Genomic DNA, 15,145 nt, shown 5'->3' with positions numbered 1-15,145 from the left:
AGACAAACATGAGACCATCTAGTTGAGGCATCGATTAATACCATGAAATACCTAAATGGGCCAGATGATGGGTGTATAGGTCCACATATGTCGCCTTGGATCCTTTCTAAAAAAATTGGGCTTTCAAGCTGAACTTTAGTAGGGGATGGTCGAGTAATCAATTTTCCTAAAGAACATGCTGAACATGGAAGGTCATTGTTTGAAAGAACTTTAAAATCTTTAAGAGGATGACCAGTAGAATTCTCTATAATACGACGCATCATAGAGACGCCAGGATGACTTAATCTTTCATGCCAAAGTGTAAAAGATTTTGGATCTATGAGTTTGGAAGCAATGACATTGTGTGACTCAATAGTTCTAATTTTCATCATATATAATCCTGAGGAAAGTGAGTGGAACTTTTCTAAGATTTTCTTGTTGCTAGGATTAGCAGAAGTAATAAGAAGATATTCTCTATCAGCCTCAGAGGTAGTTTCGATGTGAAAATTGTTGAGTCGGATATCTTTAAAACTAAGAAGATTTCTAGTAGACTTACTAGAATATAATGCATTTGAAATTTGTATGTGGGTACCGTTAGGTAGGATGAAACTAGCTTTTCCAAAACCATCGATTATATTAGATACGCCGGAAATTGTTCCGACTTGAGCTTTGGTTTTGGTTATTTGGGTAAAATACTTTTGGTTCTGTAGAATCGTATGAGTTGTACCACAATCAGCAATGCATATATCTTCAGAATCCATTCTGTATATAATTAAGAAACATAATTTATTTGATAAGAACATAACACACTACATAGTTCAAACAAAATAAAGCACACAATACACACTACTAATCTTCAGCCTCCTATATGGGAGTTTCGTTAGGTTCATTCGGACCATTAATGCTTATTCCTCCAGTTGTGATTCTCGGGAAATCATCTATGTTATTGTTGGCGAAACTTGTTTCTACCATTTTCTCTTTTGATTTTTGAGAAGATTGGTATAACTTAACAAGATGATCTGGGGTATGACAATTACATGTCCAGTGCCCAATCATGCCGCACCTATAGCAAACATTTTCAGTTTTTTCTCCTCGTGATGCCTTTCTTTTACTCTGTGATTCAGATTGCCACTTCCGGTGACCATAGTTGTTATATGGACGAAAATGCCCGTGGCTCCGACCTCGTCCACGGTACCGCCCTTGGCTCCGTCCACCTCTATACCCTTTTCCACGTACATTCTGCTGGAATGACATGTTATTTACTTTAGGTAATGGGGCAGATCCTGTTGGACGGGATTGATGATTCTTAATCACCAATTCATGATTCTGTTCAGCTAGGAGGAGAGTTGATAGAAGATCCCCGAACTTAGTGAATTTGCGCTCCCTGTACATCTCTGCTAAGTTGATATTGTTAGGGTGAAAAATTGATAGTGTTTTATCGATTTTTCTTTTTTCCGTAACTTTCTCACCACACATAATAAGCCTAGAACTTATTTTGAACAAAGCAGAGCTATATGTTCGGACACTCTTAAAATCCTGAAGTCTTAAATTAGCCCAATCATTTTCAGCTGCAGGTAGATAAACTAGTTTCTGGTGATCGAACCTATCCTTTAGATTTTCCCATAAAATAAAAGGATCCTCGACTTCTAAGTACTCGGATTTTAAATCTTCATGCATGTGGTGTCGGAGAAAAATTATGGAGGTAAAGTTTTCTTCAGCCGTGGATTTATTTTCTGCCTTTATTGTATCGCTTAATTTCTTTGAACCCAAGTGCAACTTTACATCTTGTACCCACGATAAATAATTATCGCCAGAAATGTCCAAGGAAACGAAAGACAAGCTTGTAATATTTGTCATACTAAATCTGAATTAACACGAAAATTATTAAATTTTAATTCATCAATGTAAATATTACATAAAATCCTACTTAATCGGGTGCGTTAACAAGTATGCAATAATCAATGTATATATCATTATTATCATTGATAATATAAACAAATCTATATATAAAATGACAAATGGATTTTCACCCGCCATACGGACGTCTGCGTATGCAGGTTATCTCCGACCAATAATAAATTAAAGTGGACAATCCTGCATAAGTTAGTTATGGGCAAAGTTATTATCCGATAATTATGCAATTTATAAATTAAGATTCCCACTATATTTCGGTATTACCCAAAATTAAATGGTACCGTAAAATAATTTTAATAGGTGCTCCGGCCATATATATTTAAATTATTAGTAGAGGGTGTAGTCACGTCTACTTCGGTCACATACATATATAAATTATATGTAGATGGTGTAACCACATCTACTCATATATATGCATATTTAAATTAAAATTATACCTTCTCAGTTTCGGCAGGGCTTCGGGGTTGTAAAATACTAGCTATAACAATATTATATCGAATCTTTGTAAAAGTAAATATAGCAGAAAGGGAGAAAGAGAGCAGACTAGAGAGATGAAAGCTGCTTGAGTGTGTTTTCCATCATTCTGAAGAAGGCTATTTATAGCCAAAACAAGTAACATAAAATTTAATGCAATGCAAATATTTCCAAGTCTAAACCTAGCCTTACTATTTAATGTTTGAAAATTACAATCAATTTACAACAATATACAATTTTTTCATGACAAATTGACAATATATTAGTAGTATACTACGTAAGTTTGGTATGATTTTAAATTGTAATTTGATTCTTTTCTTGGTTAGGGGATTTTGAAAATGTAAACGGAAAAAGAAAACCCCTTGAGATTGCCAAAAAAGAGCTCCGACCTGCCGGATTCGAACCAGCGACCTAAGGATGACTTTGGCAGTATTAACCACTACAGTCCTCCGCTCTACCAACTGAGCTAAGGTCGGTAGTGAACAAAAATTGTTGAGTGAGGTATTAATACTTAAAAAGCAAATTTGGTTCTGTTTTCAAGTTTTGTTCTTCTCTCTTGCATGGAAAAAGGAGGGAACCCGAACACGATTCATACACTTGCTTGGGAAAAAAAGGCTGAGCAACAAAACAAAGAGGAATCATTCTGTCAAAACATGCAGGGCTTTGAGAAAAATACTCATATGTCTACGGTTACTGCCTAACTATGCTCATACCCTGACAACGAACTCTTGCATAAAGTACTGTCAATATTTTAGTAAGCCACACATGATGCGTGTTTAAATAACATTCACGCACACTTCATTCAAATTAACTGACGAGGATTAGAATGAACTAACAAAATAGCAATTGCCCAAACTTCATTAGTTTATCAAGGCATATAAGAAGCAGTAGAGCTTTAAAACGTATGCATATGTTAAAGGAAACCTGTTGCTGTCATAGATCATCGCATTCCCAGTGGAATATAGCGGTCTATGCACACATCAGATATATCCTGTACAACTCTTTGACCTTTCCTAACAACTAAGCTATGTCAACTTGTGACTACAAGGCTCGGGATACATTTAGCTGGTTAACTTTATCAATGTGACTGTAGAATCAGAAGGTACTGCCAATGTCTTGACTCTTGACCATATGCACCTGACATTGCAGTAGAATAAACCTGAGACCTCCTTGCTCTCTGCAACTGCCAGGAAATCACAATTTGTCAATACCATATGTTGCAGAATATAAAGAGGACTACTACATACAAACTCAAAAGAAAATCTTCTTGTTGATTAAAAGAGTGCAGCATAAATAATAGTAGTTTATTGGTAATTGCCAAGGGTTACTTGAAAGTAGAGTATTTGCAAAACGTAACCAGGACCAAGAATTTATGTTCATATTTTGATTAGATGGAAACTAAGACTAGAAAATTTCATGCCTTCAATGAGGTGCCACTACTATGTGTTATTTGTTTACACATGTGTACTGGTTTAAGAAAAAACTCCTTCATAAGAATAGTAAGAAGTTTATAAACATCACATGAAATTGTACAACATTTCAACACGAGGTGCACATGACGAAAAGTTAAAAATTACATAGAGAAAAACAAAGTGTTTGGTAGTATCATGTTGTGTCATGTGTGCTATATAAAGCACCGACAACTTTTATTTAAATAAACCAAGGAATAGGCATTCTAAAAAATACATGTAATTCTATACTACATTTTCACACAATTAATTTGCTATATCTTAACCTCAATGATGTAAATGAAACCAGGAAATACTGGATATCAGAACTAGAAACGTCTTTTGAAGAAATGATGTAAGCAACAATTAAATTACACAAGTTTCGGCACAATTATACCAATTTATATTCTAGAAACACATCTATGAGGGTGAGTTCCTATTTGTTTTGCATCTACCTATAGGTTAACAACAAAACTACAGAAAACACTCAAGTTATCTCTGTTTTGTACAATGATTTTCAAAATTATATATGCAAGGATCAGTTGCAACATATACAGCAAAGTTTTATTGTGTAATAATTTGCATAAAAAACCTATTCCACCAAGCATGATTGCTGATAGTAAAAATCTAGATGGATACTTGAAAAGAAACCATTCTTAACATCTTCGCTCAGGCGGAGAGCTACATGATAGCCAAGGGGCTATTTTTATTTTGCTAAATGACCAGGGACTTTAGTATTTACTTACTACTTCCTCTGTCCCCTGTAAGTATCACTTTTGACTTTCTTTGTGTACTTTGTAGTTTTGTAGTAAATATACTTGCGCATCTACTTTTTTCTTGTATTTTATTCCAATTGAAAATTCAAATCATAAACTTATCCAAGAAAAAATCCATTATAAGGTATCATGCGTAAAATATATTTAGTACAAAGTTGAAAGTTCAGAAAAAAAGTCGAAGGGAAATATAAAAAGGAATGTAGGTTGTTTAATAGAGGGCTTTTGAATGTAGCCACAGACAAATTTAGTCTTCTACTCAAGCAACAGAATGCATCTGCTTTCCCTTTTCACTGCTTACATGCCCAGTATGTAGGGTATAAAATATAAATGTTCCACTAAACGTAATCTTGGAACCATCAGCAATAACAACTTTTGTTTACTCATAAGAATTCAACCAACTAAACATTTGCAAACACGGTGACAGTACTGGAGAAATGGCCTGAGTAAATATATTGGACCAAGCTGAACTTTCGGAATACAATAAAGCTCACATGTATTGCATTGACAATTAAGACAAAAAGTTCTTACCTTGTAGTCGGGATCTAATTACTTCCATTCACCTTGTTTCTCGCCTTTTCATCCCCGATAATATCAGTGGCCTCCTTCAGCAGGTTTGACTTTTTGCCAAGTTCAGCTTCCAGGAGTTGAGATTTGTGGGTGAGGACCTCCACCTATGTAGGAAATCCTAGTTAATGTACTTTTATTTTATTTTTTTGTGTGTGTGTGTACATCTTCTCTTTGCACATTCTTATTGATGTAGGAGTCTCAGTGGTCTTTATCCAATAGATTATTACATTTTCATAAACTAAGCAGGTGGCTTTTAAGAAATATGATGTGAAACAAAGAATGACTATTTATGTCTATATCATCCATTGTTCTTGTCATTGCAATGAGTCAGTTGCATCAGAATTAACATTCTACATTACAGGTGTAAAAGTTCATTAAAATTGATAGAGTATACAATGAAGGAGTTGGCATCATAGAAAAGCCAATTTAAGCATATGAAATCGTAGTCACTTTCAAGCTTCAGAAATGGTCTAAGAGGTTCATTGCAATAATCAGTGTTGCTGAGATAACATTAGAAGAATGCTGAACTTTAAAATTTTCATAAAGCTTACCACTCAATAATTGATGAAAATGTTACAAACATAATCAATTTCTGTTTGTATACGTTAGAAACAATTTGTGAGGAACTTACAGCCTCAATAAATCTACTTGAGCACAAAAAAGATCAAATCTCAGCAGTAAGTTCCTCACAGCTTTTTTTCTGTATGTATTAAACTGTGGAAATCACACATGCCTGGAAACATAAAAGCTATAAAACTGTAATAAGTTTTTCTCTAAGATGTGTTAAAGAAGCTTAAATACTTTCGCTATTTTCATGAACGTACCTGTTGCCTTAATATTGATATTTCGTTGCTGAGGTTGTCATTTGTTTTCTTTGATTCATCCAGAATGATATAAGGATATGCAAGAGCAGCTGAATTTGATGTGAGAGACAAGGGACGAGAAGGGCTTGAGGTAACGGAAACTGGGGAAGAAGTAAGAGAATTGACTATAGGGCAAGAAAGAGGAGATGCATTTTGTGAACACTCATATACAGAAGGTGAAGAATGTGAAGTAGAGGAGCTTTCATTTCCTAGACTTCTGTTTGCAATGGGAGATATATGTCCACTATTCAATTTCTTTTTCATACTTTTTTTGCTTTGTGAATTGCTTAAACGTCTGAACGAGTTAAAAGAGGATAGCTTAGAAATTACACTGTTTGATTTAATCAATGGGGTTTCTTGCTCCTTGCTCTCACCAGAGCTGGCTTTTGTATTCCCATGTGTTACTTGGGGAGGTGGTACAGGGGATTTGTTTACGACGGCCTTGTTTAGTTTGGAAAAACAAACTTCACAAACACGGAACAGCTTGTTCGTGTTTGGCGCCAGAGAAGCATTTAGAGATTTCTTACTGCTACAAACTTTGCAAAAAACTAGTCCGCAGTTGTAGCAGTTATGACGTTTCCTTCTGAAATAAAAGGGTGCATGGCAGCTAGAGCACATGTGATAATCAGCAATACTTGCTTGCTTATGATCACAGATGACAGCTGTAATATTTGATCCACATACCACGCTCTTAATTTGTTTTCTTTTAAGAGCTTTAACAAGTGTAGGAGTACTTCTGTCATCAAGGTCTCCATGACCTAACTGACCATTTGTTCCCTTTCCCCAAGTGTAAACCTCCGAGTTTGAGCTCAGCACTGCAACATGATTAGAACCACATGCTATTTCTCCAATAAAATTGTTTCTGAGTTCACCTTCAATGCAGATGGGAAGCTTACCAGGACTCCCAGGACTTCCTAGCTGTCCATGTTTGGCACTACCCATTGTATATACTTTGCCCAAGGTAGTAAGAGCAACAGTGATGCTGTGACCACAAGCTACTTGACAGAAGTTTATGTCATTCGACACCAAAACACAAGACGGAACAAGTTTAGATTCATCATCCCCATGGCCAAGCTGCCCTTTATTCCCATTACCCCAGGTGAAGAGATGTCCACTCGGTGAACCATTGCAATTCGGAGGACTAGAAGTGATATCTACAACAGCAGCAGTGTGCCAAACACCACAACTTACTGTTACTACCCGTAACCCTTTTAAAGCCTCTACTTCTCTGGGAATATTTGTGCTGCATCTATCTCCATGGCCCAGGGCACCAAAAGTCCCATCTCCAAACGTGAGTAGAAGACCCGTTTCTGTAACAACAGCTGAATGCCATGGTCCACATGAGATCACAGATACATGTATACCCTCCACGTGACTCACCCTTTTAGGGATCCATTGACTGAAATCATTCCCATGCCCAAGTAGCCCACAACTGTGGATACCATCACCCCACGTATAAAGATCCCCAGATTCTGTAATGGCAATTGTATGATTTTCTCCACATGAAACCGATTTTATTTCCAATTCACAAAGAGCACTAATGAACTTTGGATTGGGAACGTCAGCATCCACTCCGTGACCTAGCCTTCCACCTGACCCCTCTCCCCAACTATAAATCTTACCCTGTTTGGTAACTAGTACAGCATGTTTACTACCACAAGAAACCTCTTTAGTATTTAGTGCCAAAACTGGTCCTAAAACCTTTGGTGAAAGTGCATCCTTAAAGGAACTTAAAGAACTAGTTCTATGCACACCACCGCCTATTAGCCCGTCATTTATTCCTTCTCCCCAGATGAAAACATCACCGAATGTAGCAACGTCTTCTTGAGGAGATCCTGGGTCTGAAGAATTTATGGCACTGGATATACTATGTCGAGAAGTATCTGCCTGGTTGCGGTCATTTAGGTCTTGTGATGATTGTATGCTAAGAGATTTTTTATCAAACTCTCTCCGAGGGGAAAAACGAGCAGCAGAGTCATACAACAATAATTCTGATAATGCTCTTCCCAATCGTTTCTGAGGGAGATTCGCAGAGAAGCACTGAGGTGATTGCGTATTCTCCTGATCCTGTGATCAGCAAGTAAAGAAAACTTTATGCTGCAGTAGTATATGTACCAGAGTATTCCGAATTAGCCAGAACAGTCTAAAAGAAACCTCATAAACTCTATCACTGCCGCTTCTTGAAGTAAATGACTGAGAATGTCCTTTGGTAATATTACTTGAACCAGTAGAAGAGAGACTATCGCTGCTTCCTCTGCGCCTCAGTTCTTGACAGTTACCCCGTGATAGTAATGCGCTGAGGGCCACAAACCAGATTTCAGCTTCATCCTTGTCTTTGCATATCTGTCCATGGTGTCTAATTATTAATTGCAGCTGATTTATGTAAACTATACTCCACCACAGAGCTAAAATGCATGACTTACAACAAAGTAACAAGGTACACAGATCCCTTGAGTAAAGTGAAAACAATATTTCAGCTTTTCAGTATATATAGCATATAGTTTATGGTTGACGAAATCAGAATTCTGATACTGAACACTGATTTGAGAGAAATGCTCCATTAAAATGTTACAAAATATATCAACTATAGAAATCTTGAAACACACAAAGAAATGCATATCTTTTTTTTCACTTAAACTTTTAAAGGTCCCAAGTGCTTGTGGTTAGTAGAGCATATCTTGGTGGCTGTAAGCCTTTTTCTCATTGCAAAAGCTCCTTGAATGAATTGTGTGAATCTAAGAATGAAATTGTATGTTTGTTCATATCTTATCTGGAGTGGCGAGTGACTGTCAATAATAACTTCTTAACATTTGATAGCATAATTTTTCACCCCACTTGCATAAATTCACATTCTGTTACGGTTGAGTCATATTTCATTTTTCTGTTCGGGTGTGTAAACCTCAATTGCGAAACATAGACCCTGTCCCGTATATTTGATTTTTAAAAATGTACAGAGTGTACCTTCAGAACACTGAAACTATTCTTAGAAAAGACTGTAGAGTGTAGACCCAAAACATAAAAGTTCCCGCATGCTGAGCAAAGGGACACACACACACACATTAATATATTTCCATATGTTTATACTTACATGCATACACAATTACACACAGAAACTTCTATAGAGGGGTACTTCGACAAAAACAAGAACAAAGTTTTAGGCAGATCAAACTTATCTCAAGTCAAAAGCCTCTCCATGTCTGTCATTTTAATCACTAGATTGCTAAACAATCTACAGATCCTCTCCTCTGTAGTTTGTTTCTATCAGTGATCATAATTTATTGATCTTAGTTAAAAAGTACGAATTTAACAACTGGTATTATGTCACCGCCGAACATGTATAATAAATGATTTCCTTGGAAGATGTATACCATGCGACAAAGAAGAGGAAACAAATCTATAACCACCTACCAGATCCAATGACCCTTTATTATATATGAGCGAAAATGATTCATATTCTTTTTCTGGCCGAGGATAACGATGAAATATTGCCTATAAAACCACAAGATTAAGTCAGCACCTGAAAATATAATTGAAAACAAGGTTCAAGTTTTGCAACACAGTGAACAAATCTGAAGTTAATGTACACATTATGCATACATTGTTCAAATTTTTTAACTGGGAAAGCCAATCTTAGGCCATTATCCAGCTTTTTGCATCTCGGCAGCTTAAGTGAACAGCATTTCACTGGATAATGGCTTTTTAGGTTCTTCTCAATTCTTTTTTTCTTTTTTAAATCATAAAACCAATTACAATTTTTGCAGTGAAGTACTTCAGAAAGTGAGGATGATATTTTAAAACTACCCTCTGAGAAGAAGAAGTAGAATGATATATGAAATTCAACATCAATAGGACCAAACTGCCCTTTAATAGAGTGAACAAAACCAAATCAGATCAATATGGAAAAGCTTTACTGGTCTGAGATTTAGAGCTTTAAGATTTTAGAATATAAACTTTCTTCATTATATTTAGACACTACCATAACATTTATTAAAACATATGAATGGATGTTCCACAGAATTGTGTGGCCCCACAAAACATTAACTCTCTATGCTTAACTATAAGATATATCGGAGTATCTTAAGCTTCACGCCCCTTAAGTAATGCCTAAAGCAAACTCAAATCCCGTATGGGCAGCTTCTATCCATTGCATGCAGGCTTAACTAATATAAGCATACTGAAAAAAACAAATGTAATATAGAAGTGGGACCGCATGTATGAGTGCATAAGGTCTAAAAAGCAAAAACTTACATGCAATCATACAGTCATGAAAACAAACAAAAGTATGTTCCACAGAATTATATACAGTAACCTGAAGGAGCTCCTATACATAAACTTTGTATGCATGAATATAATATATACCAGGGTATCTTAAGATTCACACCCTTAAGTAATGTCCAAAGAAAACTCAAATACCTAAGTACAAGATCCTTCTATGAATTGCATGCGAATTTAAATTAATATAAGCAGGAAATCGGATATTGAAGTGGACCGCAAGTATGAGTACATATGGTATAAAAAGTAAAAACTTACAGTTCGCTGTCCCGGAATAATTCTAGAAACATGTCTTAACTGAACCTCTTTCTCCTGTGTCCCAGTATACCATATTAATGATGTCTCATCCTGAAATATATATCAATAGATTATGGCTGATAATTTCATCCATACAAATCTAAGCTTATTTTGAAAAGGATTTAAGCAGGAACGACATCAGGAGACCAAGAAAAGAAAATACTAAAATACATTTTGGAACACACCTTTACATTCGTTGATATGGTTTCTCTCTCAATAGTTGTGCATTACAATTGATATGGTTTTTTCTTCCCCGATAAATTTTGGAACACACCTTCACACTCGTTTTTTATTAAATTGTTTGTAAAACTGTTTTGATAGATTAAACTTCACAAATTATTCTCCGAATTTATGTTCGCCGGGAAATGTCAATGAGTTCCGACCAAAAAACGAGTTTTCAGTGTATGTGCCACACAGCAATTACAGAGTTCCAGATGTTTCCTTATTAGAGATTTCAAGCTTTATTTACTATTAGATTATAGATATAAAACGACCTCATAAATCTTATTCATCTAATATGCCTAATTGGATTTAAAAGTTACAAAGAAAATTTGATGTTCTCTGTGTGTTTGACGTGTTTTTACCATCCACTTCAATATATTGGTTTTGTGGTAATGCATTGCCGCTCTTGAACGATAAATATAGAGAATTATTATAAACAAACCGCATTCCTGTTCTATATGTCTTATGTACATGCTAACCGCGACATTTATAATTTGTAAATGGCATCTAGTTTCATTTAAGAACTTATACAGTAAGCATCAAAATTCATTGCCATTGATCTAAACTGAAACATGAGAAACTAATTTGTTTATGATATAAACTCACATTAGAAAGTCGAAAGGGGCAGAATTTTGGGTTTCCTCGGTGGCCATACTTGAGTAGATAAGATCCTCTCTTTAAGGCTGTAATTGCCTGGGAAAAAGGTAATGTAAGAGATAAGTGGCTGTAAAAAATCCTCAAAGAACATGAAGTTAAAAATGCACGTCTTAAATCACAAAAAAAAGGTGTACATGTATATCTTTCTATATATATACACTGTGATTGTCAAGCTTAATAAAAAAATTATGAAATAACCATAGCCCGCTGAATGCAACTCTTTATATGTTACATTTGTTATATATAACTATTAAATTGGTTGCAGTTCACAATAATAGTGTTTTCCTTCTTTTATCAGCTCTGACTTTGAGTTCCAACCAGCACCCTTGTTATGGCGCCACATCGAGCCACAATGCTCTAAGACCTTAGCAACAATATGGCAACGCGGAACACGCTGTGGCATCCGTGTAGTGCCCGTGGCATTTTGTGGAATATATGAGTCATAAGTTTACATATTATATCATACATTATCGTAAATATTATCTAGCAACAAAGTACAAAGAATAAAATGGAAACATCTATACTTATGAAGTCATTAGGAACTAACCAGTAGTAATATGTCACAGCATAAGTAGTAATAGTAATATGTCACAACAAAACAAGTAACAACTGGAAGTCAACACTATGTTAGATTCTGAATCAGAGAACTGTTCTGGATGTTTTTAATCTGCAAGCTGTAAATTGCTAGGTCAGATTCGGATCAATCATTCTCTCTTCGCTTACTGGCATCAGTGACGAATGCCTTATTGCATTAATCTGAACGACCCAGATGCCTTACGGTCTTTGTACTATAGCGCCATATGCTGGATATGGCATCCCGTAGCGGACCTAACAACCATCCCAGCGAAGAGACCATCCTCAAAACTCTAATACATAAGTTCAGGTAACAGAGTATGCAAAACCATCACAATATTGTTTTTCTAAATGCATATATTGGTTTCTGCACTCCCATCATTTCCATGAATTTTGGGTGCAACAGCTTATATGTTTGAATGTTTCTCTGATGACTAGCATTTAAAGATGACCTCAGCACCTAAGACCCGGCTAACTCTTTGCTTCTTGACCGCATCTTTTCTCCTCTAGATCAGATCAAGGTAATATCTTAATATAGGAAAAGCTTTAGGTGGCATAAAGCTTATGCCTTATGAGTCCGAAAATACACCCACAATAGACCGTTAACATCTCACTTGAACCCGTACAACAGTAGACGCCTTAAATAGATATCCAGATTTTTTAAGAGGATCCTACGGAGAGTTTATTATCCTCTTTCCATGATTAAGTGGCTAAGTTATGATATGCTAAACATATGGACCGACAAACTTTTTTCAATATCTTATATACTAAGAGGAAAGAGAATAGAGTGGTCCATCCATTTTGCAATATTGTTTGATGCAAACATTAGCTTCATATATTCTCTTTCTGTTTGATAATTATAGTTGATAATCCATCGGGGTCATGGTGACCAACATAATATTAAATTTAGTTCATAATCCATCTGGGTCATCGTGACCAACATAATATTAAATTTGACTAACTTTCACCTATTAGGATAGAGAAGAATTCCAACAAATTGCACAGGATTGAAATTATACTGCTTCTGCAACAATTTATTTTTTGGATTGATCAGAGGTCGTGCTTGGCTCAATCGTCAAGTAAAAACTTGCTATTCACTAGGCCACGGTTTCGAAATACTGTTCATCTTATCTCATTTAAGCTTTTAAATACACTACACAGCCAGCAATGGGCAGAAAAAACTGAAGTCCAAGCTATTCTCACATCACTGCAGCATAAATATTGATGACTAGTTGCTTATAATAACGTGATTATGTAGCTAAATGCAAACAGTGAGTTGCCAATTTACAAGTCAGGCTCTTTCTTTCAAGCAAAATCTCTAATACATCGGTGTTAATGTTCTAGATTATGGCATTCAGTTTGAATATATAGATAATTTATACACTTCTGTAAAGTTGTGATGAAGTACAATAATGTACACACTTTATTAAATGAGAAAAATCGAATACCTGCTCAGCATCCCTTTCACCAAGACTATTACTCTGAAAGATAGTCATTCACATTGCAACATCAAAGCATGTCCTTGTTCTGTAACAGACATCCAATTTGACTACAGAAATCTATTTTCAAGATGACAAAAAACTACAATATGTGCTCCTACAGGCTGCAAGACAAACTGAAAGCATCTTCAGCAAAATCTCGATTTATCATCTTAAAAAGAAGAAAATAAAGTTTATTCCGAAACCAATGGACGACCTATTGATTAAACTCAATTCATTTGCATAGACAGTTCATGCATCTTCTCTCCTTCCCCTTTCTGTGCTGTAAGCATAATGTACTCAGATAAAAGTCCAAGCTATATCTCAGATGTAAAGATATCCACAACCAAACACAGGCAAAACGCAACCATCAAGTATCCGAAAATCTTTATAAAGTAGTTGCACCTTCTGAGATTCAAGAAGAATAAAAAAATACGGATCACTAGTAACAATTATCAAATCGATTAAGAGAACTAGTCATACTACCATGACACATAGTTAATTCTTTATAACAATTACATTAAACACTTACATTCTCACTGAGTAAATTAATCAAACGCGCAACAGAGAATCAATCCAAAAACAAAGTAAATACATTAGGCCATTACTAAAACATTCATAGAGCTTGGATTGATACTTTCAAACGCATATGAGTACTAAACAAAATCGTGAAATCATCAATAACACTAACGAATTCATTAATAACTACAAAAAAAAACATTAAAGCGTCAAAAGCTAGGGTTTCGATATATTCAATACAACCACATTCACAACAAGACATCACAGTTAAAAATGCATCAACGCCTCAATAATCTCGGGTTAATTTCATATCTACATTCATAATGCATATCGTACATAAAAACAATTCAATAGGCACATATTTCGAGATACGCACCTACTAGTAGAAGAGATTACAGGCGAATCAACTTTGAAAGTTCCGGTTAATTTGTGATTGAAATTGGACGGAGCTTTGAGATTGTGAGGGTTTCCAAGCGCAAATAGAGCGTGATTTCTCTCTCTCTCGCTCTCTGTAGATAAATGTGTGTATATATAATTATATGTGTATGCTATGCATGTAAGTATGGAAATTAGTTAGCTCCGATTAGAATTTTACCTAACTTTTTTTTTTTGATGACGGTGCTCTCTAGTTATGTTGGTTCCCGCCACTTCCATTTCTGCGACCTCTTTACGGCTGTTTACTTTGCAGAAAATTTTTCCAGTTTTCTGTTTTTCATTTTTTTTGTTTTTCTTGAATTTTCATTTTCTTAGAAAATTTTGGAAACAAAGAAAATATGTTCCAAAAGTAAAGCAGTTTTCCAATAAAAAAAAATGGAAAACTTGTTTCAGGTTACAGCTTTTTATTCCTAAAAACTAAAAAACATGTTTCACATAACAAATATTTTACAAAAGTAAAACATCTTATATTTAAATTTACTTTTTAAAATTACTTATTATTTATACGTACATTGTATACTACTTTAATATTGTTAATGTTTAGTAAAAACAAAGTACAATAATAGTGATACGTCGTATATTTGTTTGTAATTGTATTTATAAGTATTTTTTTACTCATATACTTGTTTATAATTTATAATTGTATTTATAAGTATTTTTTTACTTAGTTG

The 15,145-nt window shown here is 35.1% G+C and overlaps 2 protein-coding genes and 1 non-coding gene across 4 annotated transcripts; all 3 read right to left on the bottom strand.

Annotated features, from left to right (window-relative positions):
* Positions 1–843: 843 nt before the first annotated feature.
* Positions 844–1,836, bottom strand: LOC141685164 (uncharacterized). Its single transcript, XM_074490284.1, has one exon. It carries the CDS (start codon positions 1,834–1,836, stop codon positions 844–846), a length of 993 nt encoding a protein of 330 aa, XP_074346385.1.
* Positions 1,837–2,750: 914 nt separating this feature from the next.
* TRNAY-GUA (transfer RNA tyrosine (anticodon GUA)) lies at positions 2,751–2,843 on the bottom strand. Its single transcript has 2 exons — positions 2,807–2,843; positions 2,751–2,786 (listed from the first exon to the last, which is right to left on the bottom strand). It is a non-coding gene; the product is annotated as a tRNA-Tyr (tRNA).
* Positions 2,844–3,193: 350 nt separating this feature from the next.
* LOC141682952 (PH, RCC1 and FYVE domains-containing protein 1-like) lies at positions 3,194–14,759 on the bottom strand. Of its 2 annotated transcripts, XM_074487640.1 has the most exons (11): positions 14,635–14,759; positions 14,416–14,548; positions 13,738–13,928; positions 13,491–13,645; positions 11,419–11,505; positions 10,552–10,641; positions 9,430–9,510; positions 8,176–8,364; positions 5,983–8,088; positions 5,120–5,262; positions 3,194–3,550 (listed from the first exon to the last, which is right to left on the bottom strand). In XM_074487640.1, exons 4-10 carry the CDS (start codon positions 13,536–13,538, stop codon positions 5,134–5,136), a joined length of 2,730 nt encoding a protein of 909 aa, XP_074343741.1. In that variant the 5' UTR covers positions 13,539–13,645; positions 13,738–13,928; positions 14,416–14,548; positions 14,635–14,759; the 3' UTR covers positions 3,194–3,550; positions 5,120–5,133. The 2 variants fall into 2 exon arrangements, with proteins under 2 accessions (XP_074343741.1, XP_074343740.1); XM_074487639.1 differs by having other exon boundaries at positions 13,491–13,928; positions 14,416–14,739.
* Between the last annotated feature and the right edge of the window lie 386 nt (positions 14,760–15,145).

The sequence above is a fragment of the Apium graveolens genome, chromosome 9, assembly GCF_009905375.1.
Source record: "Apium graveolens cultivar Ventura chromosome 9, ASM990537v1, whole genome shotgun sequence".
Classification (NCBI taxonomy): Eukaryota; Viridiplantae; Streptophyta; class Magnoliopsida; order Apiales; family Apiaceae; genus Apium; species Apium graveolens.
The sequence above is the reverse complement of the archived record's forward strand: the minus strand, read 5'-3'. Positions and strand labels throughout refer to the sequence as shown.

Excerpts from the sequence above, each read along its gene's own strand:
- LOC141685164 (XM_074490284.1), bottom strand. The coding sequence starts at position 1,836 with ATGACAAATATTACAAGCTTGTCTTTCGTTTCCTTGGACATTTCTGGC.
- LOC141682952 (XM_074487640.1), bottom strand. The coding sequence starts at position 13,538 with ATGACTATCTTTCAGAGTAATAGTCTTGGTGAAAGGGATGCTGAGCAG. Across the intron at positions 8,365-9,429 it reads ATAAAGGGTCATTGGATCTG|ATATGCAAAGACAAGGATGA; the intron begins GTAGGTGGTTAT and ends CACCATGGACAG. Across the intron at positions 5,263-5,982 it reads TATCAATATTAAGGCAACAG|GTGGAGGTCCTCACCCACAA; the intron begins GTACGTTCATGA and ends TTTCCTACATAG.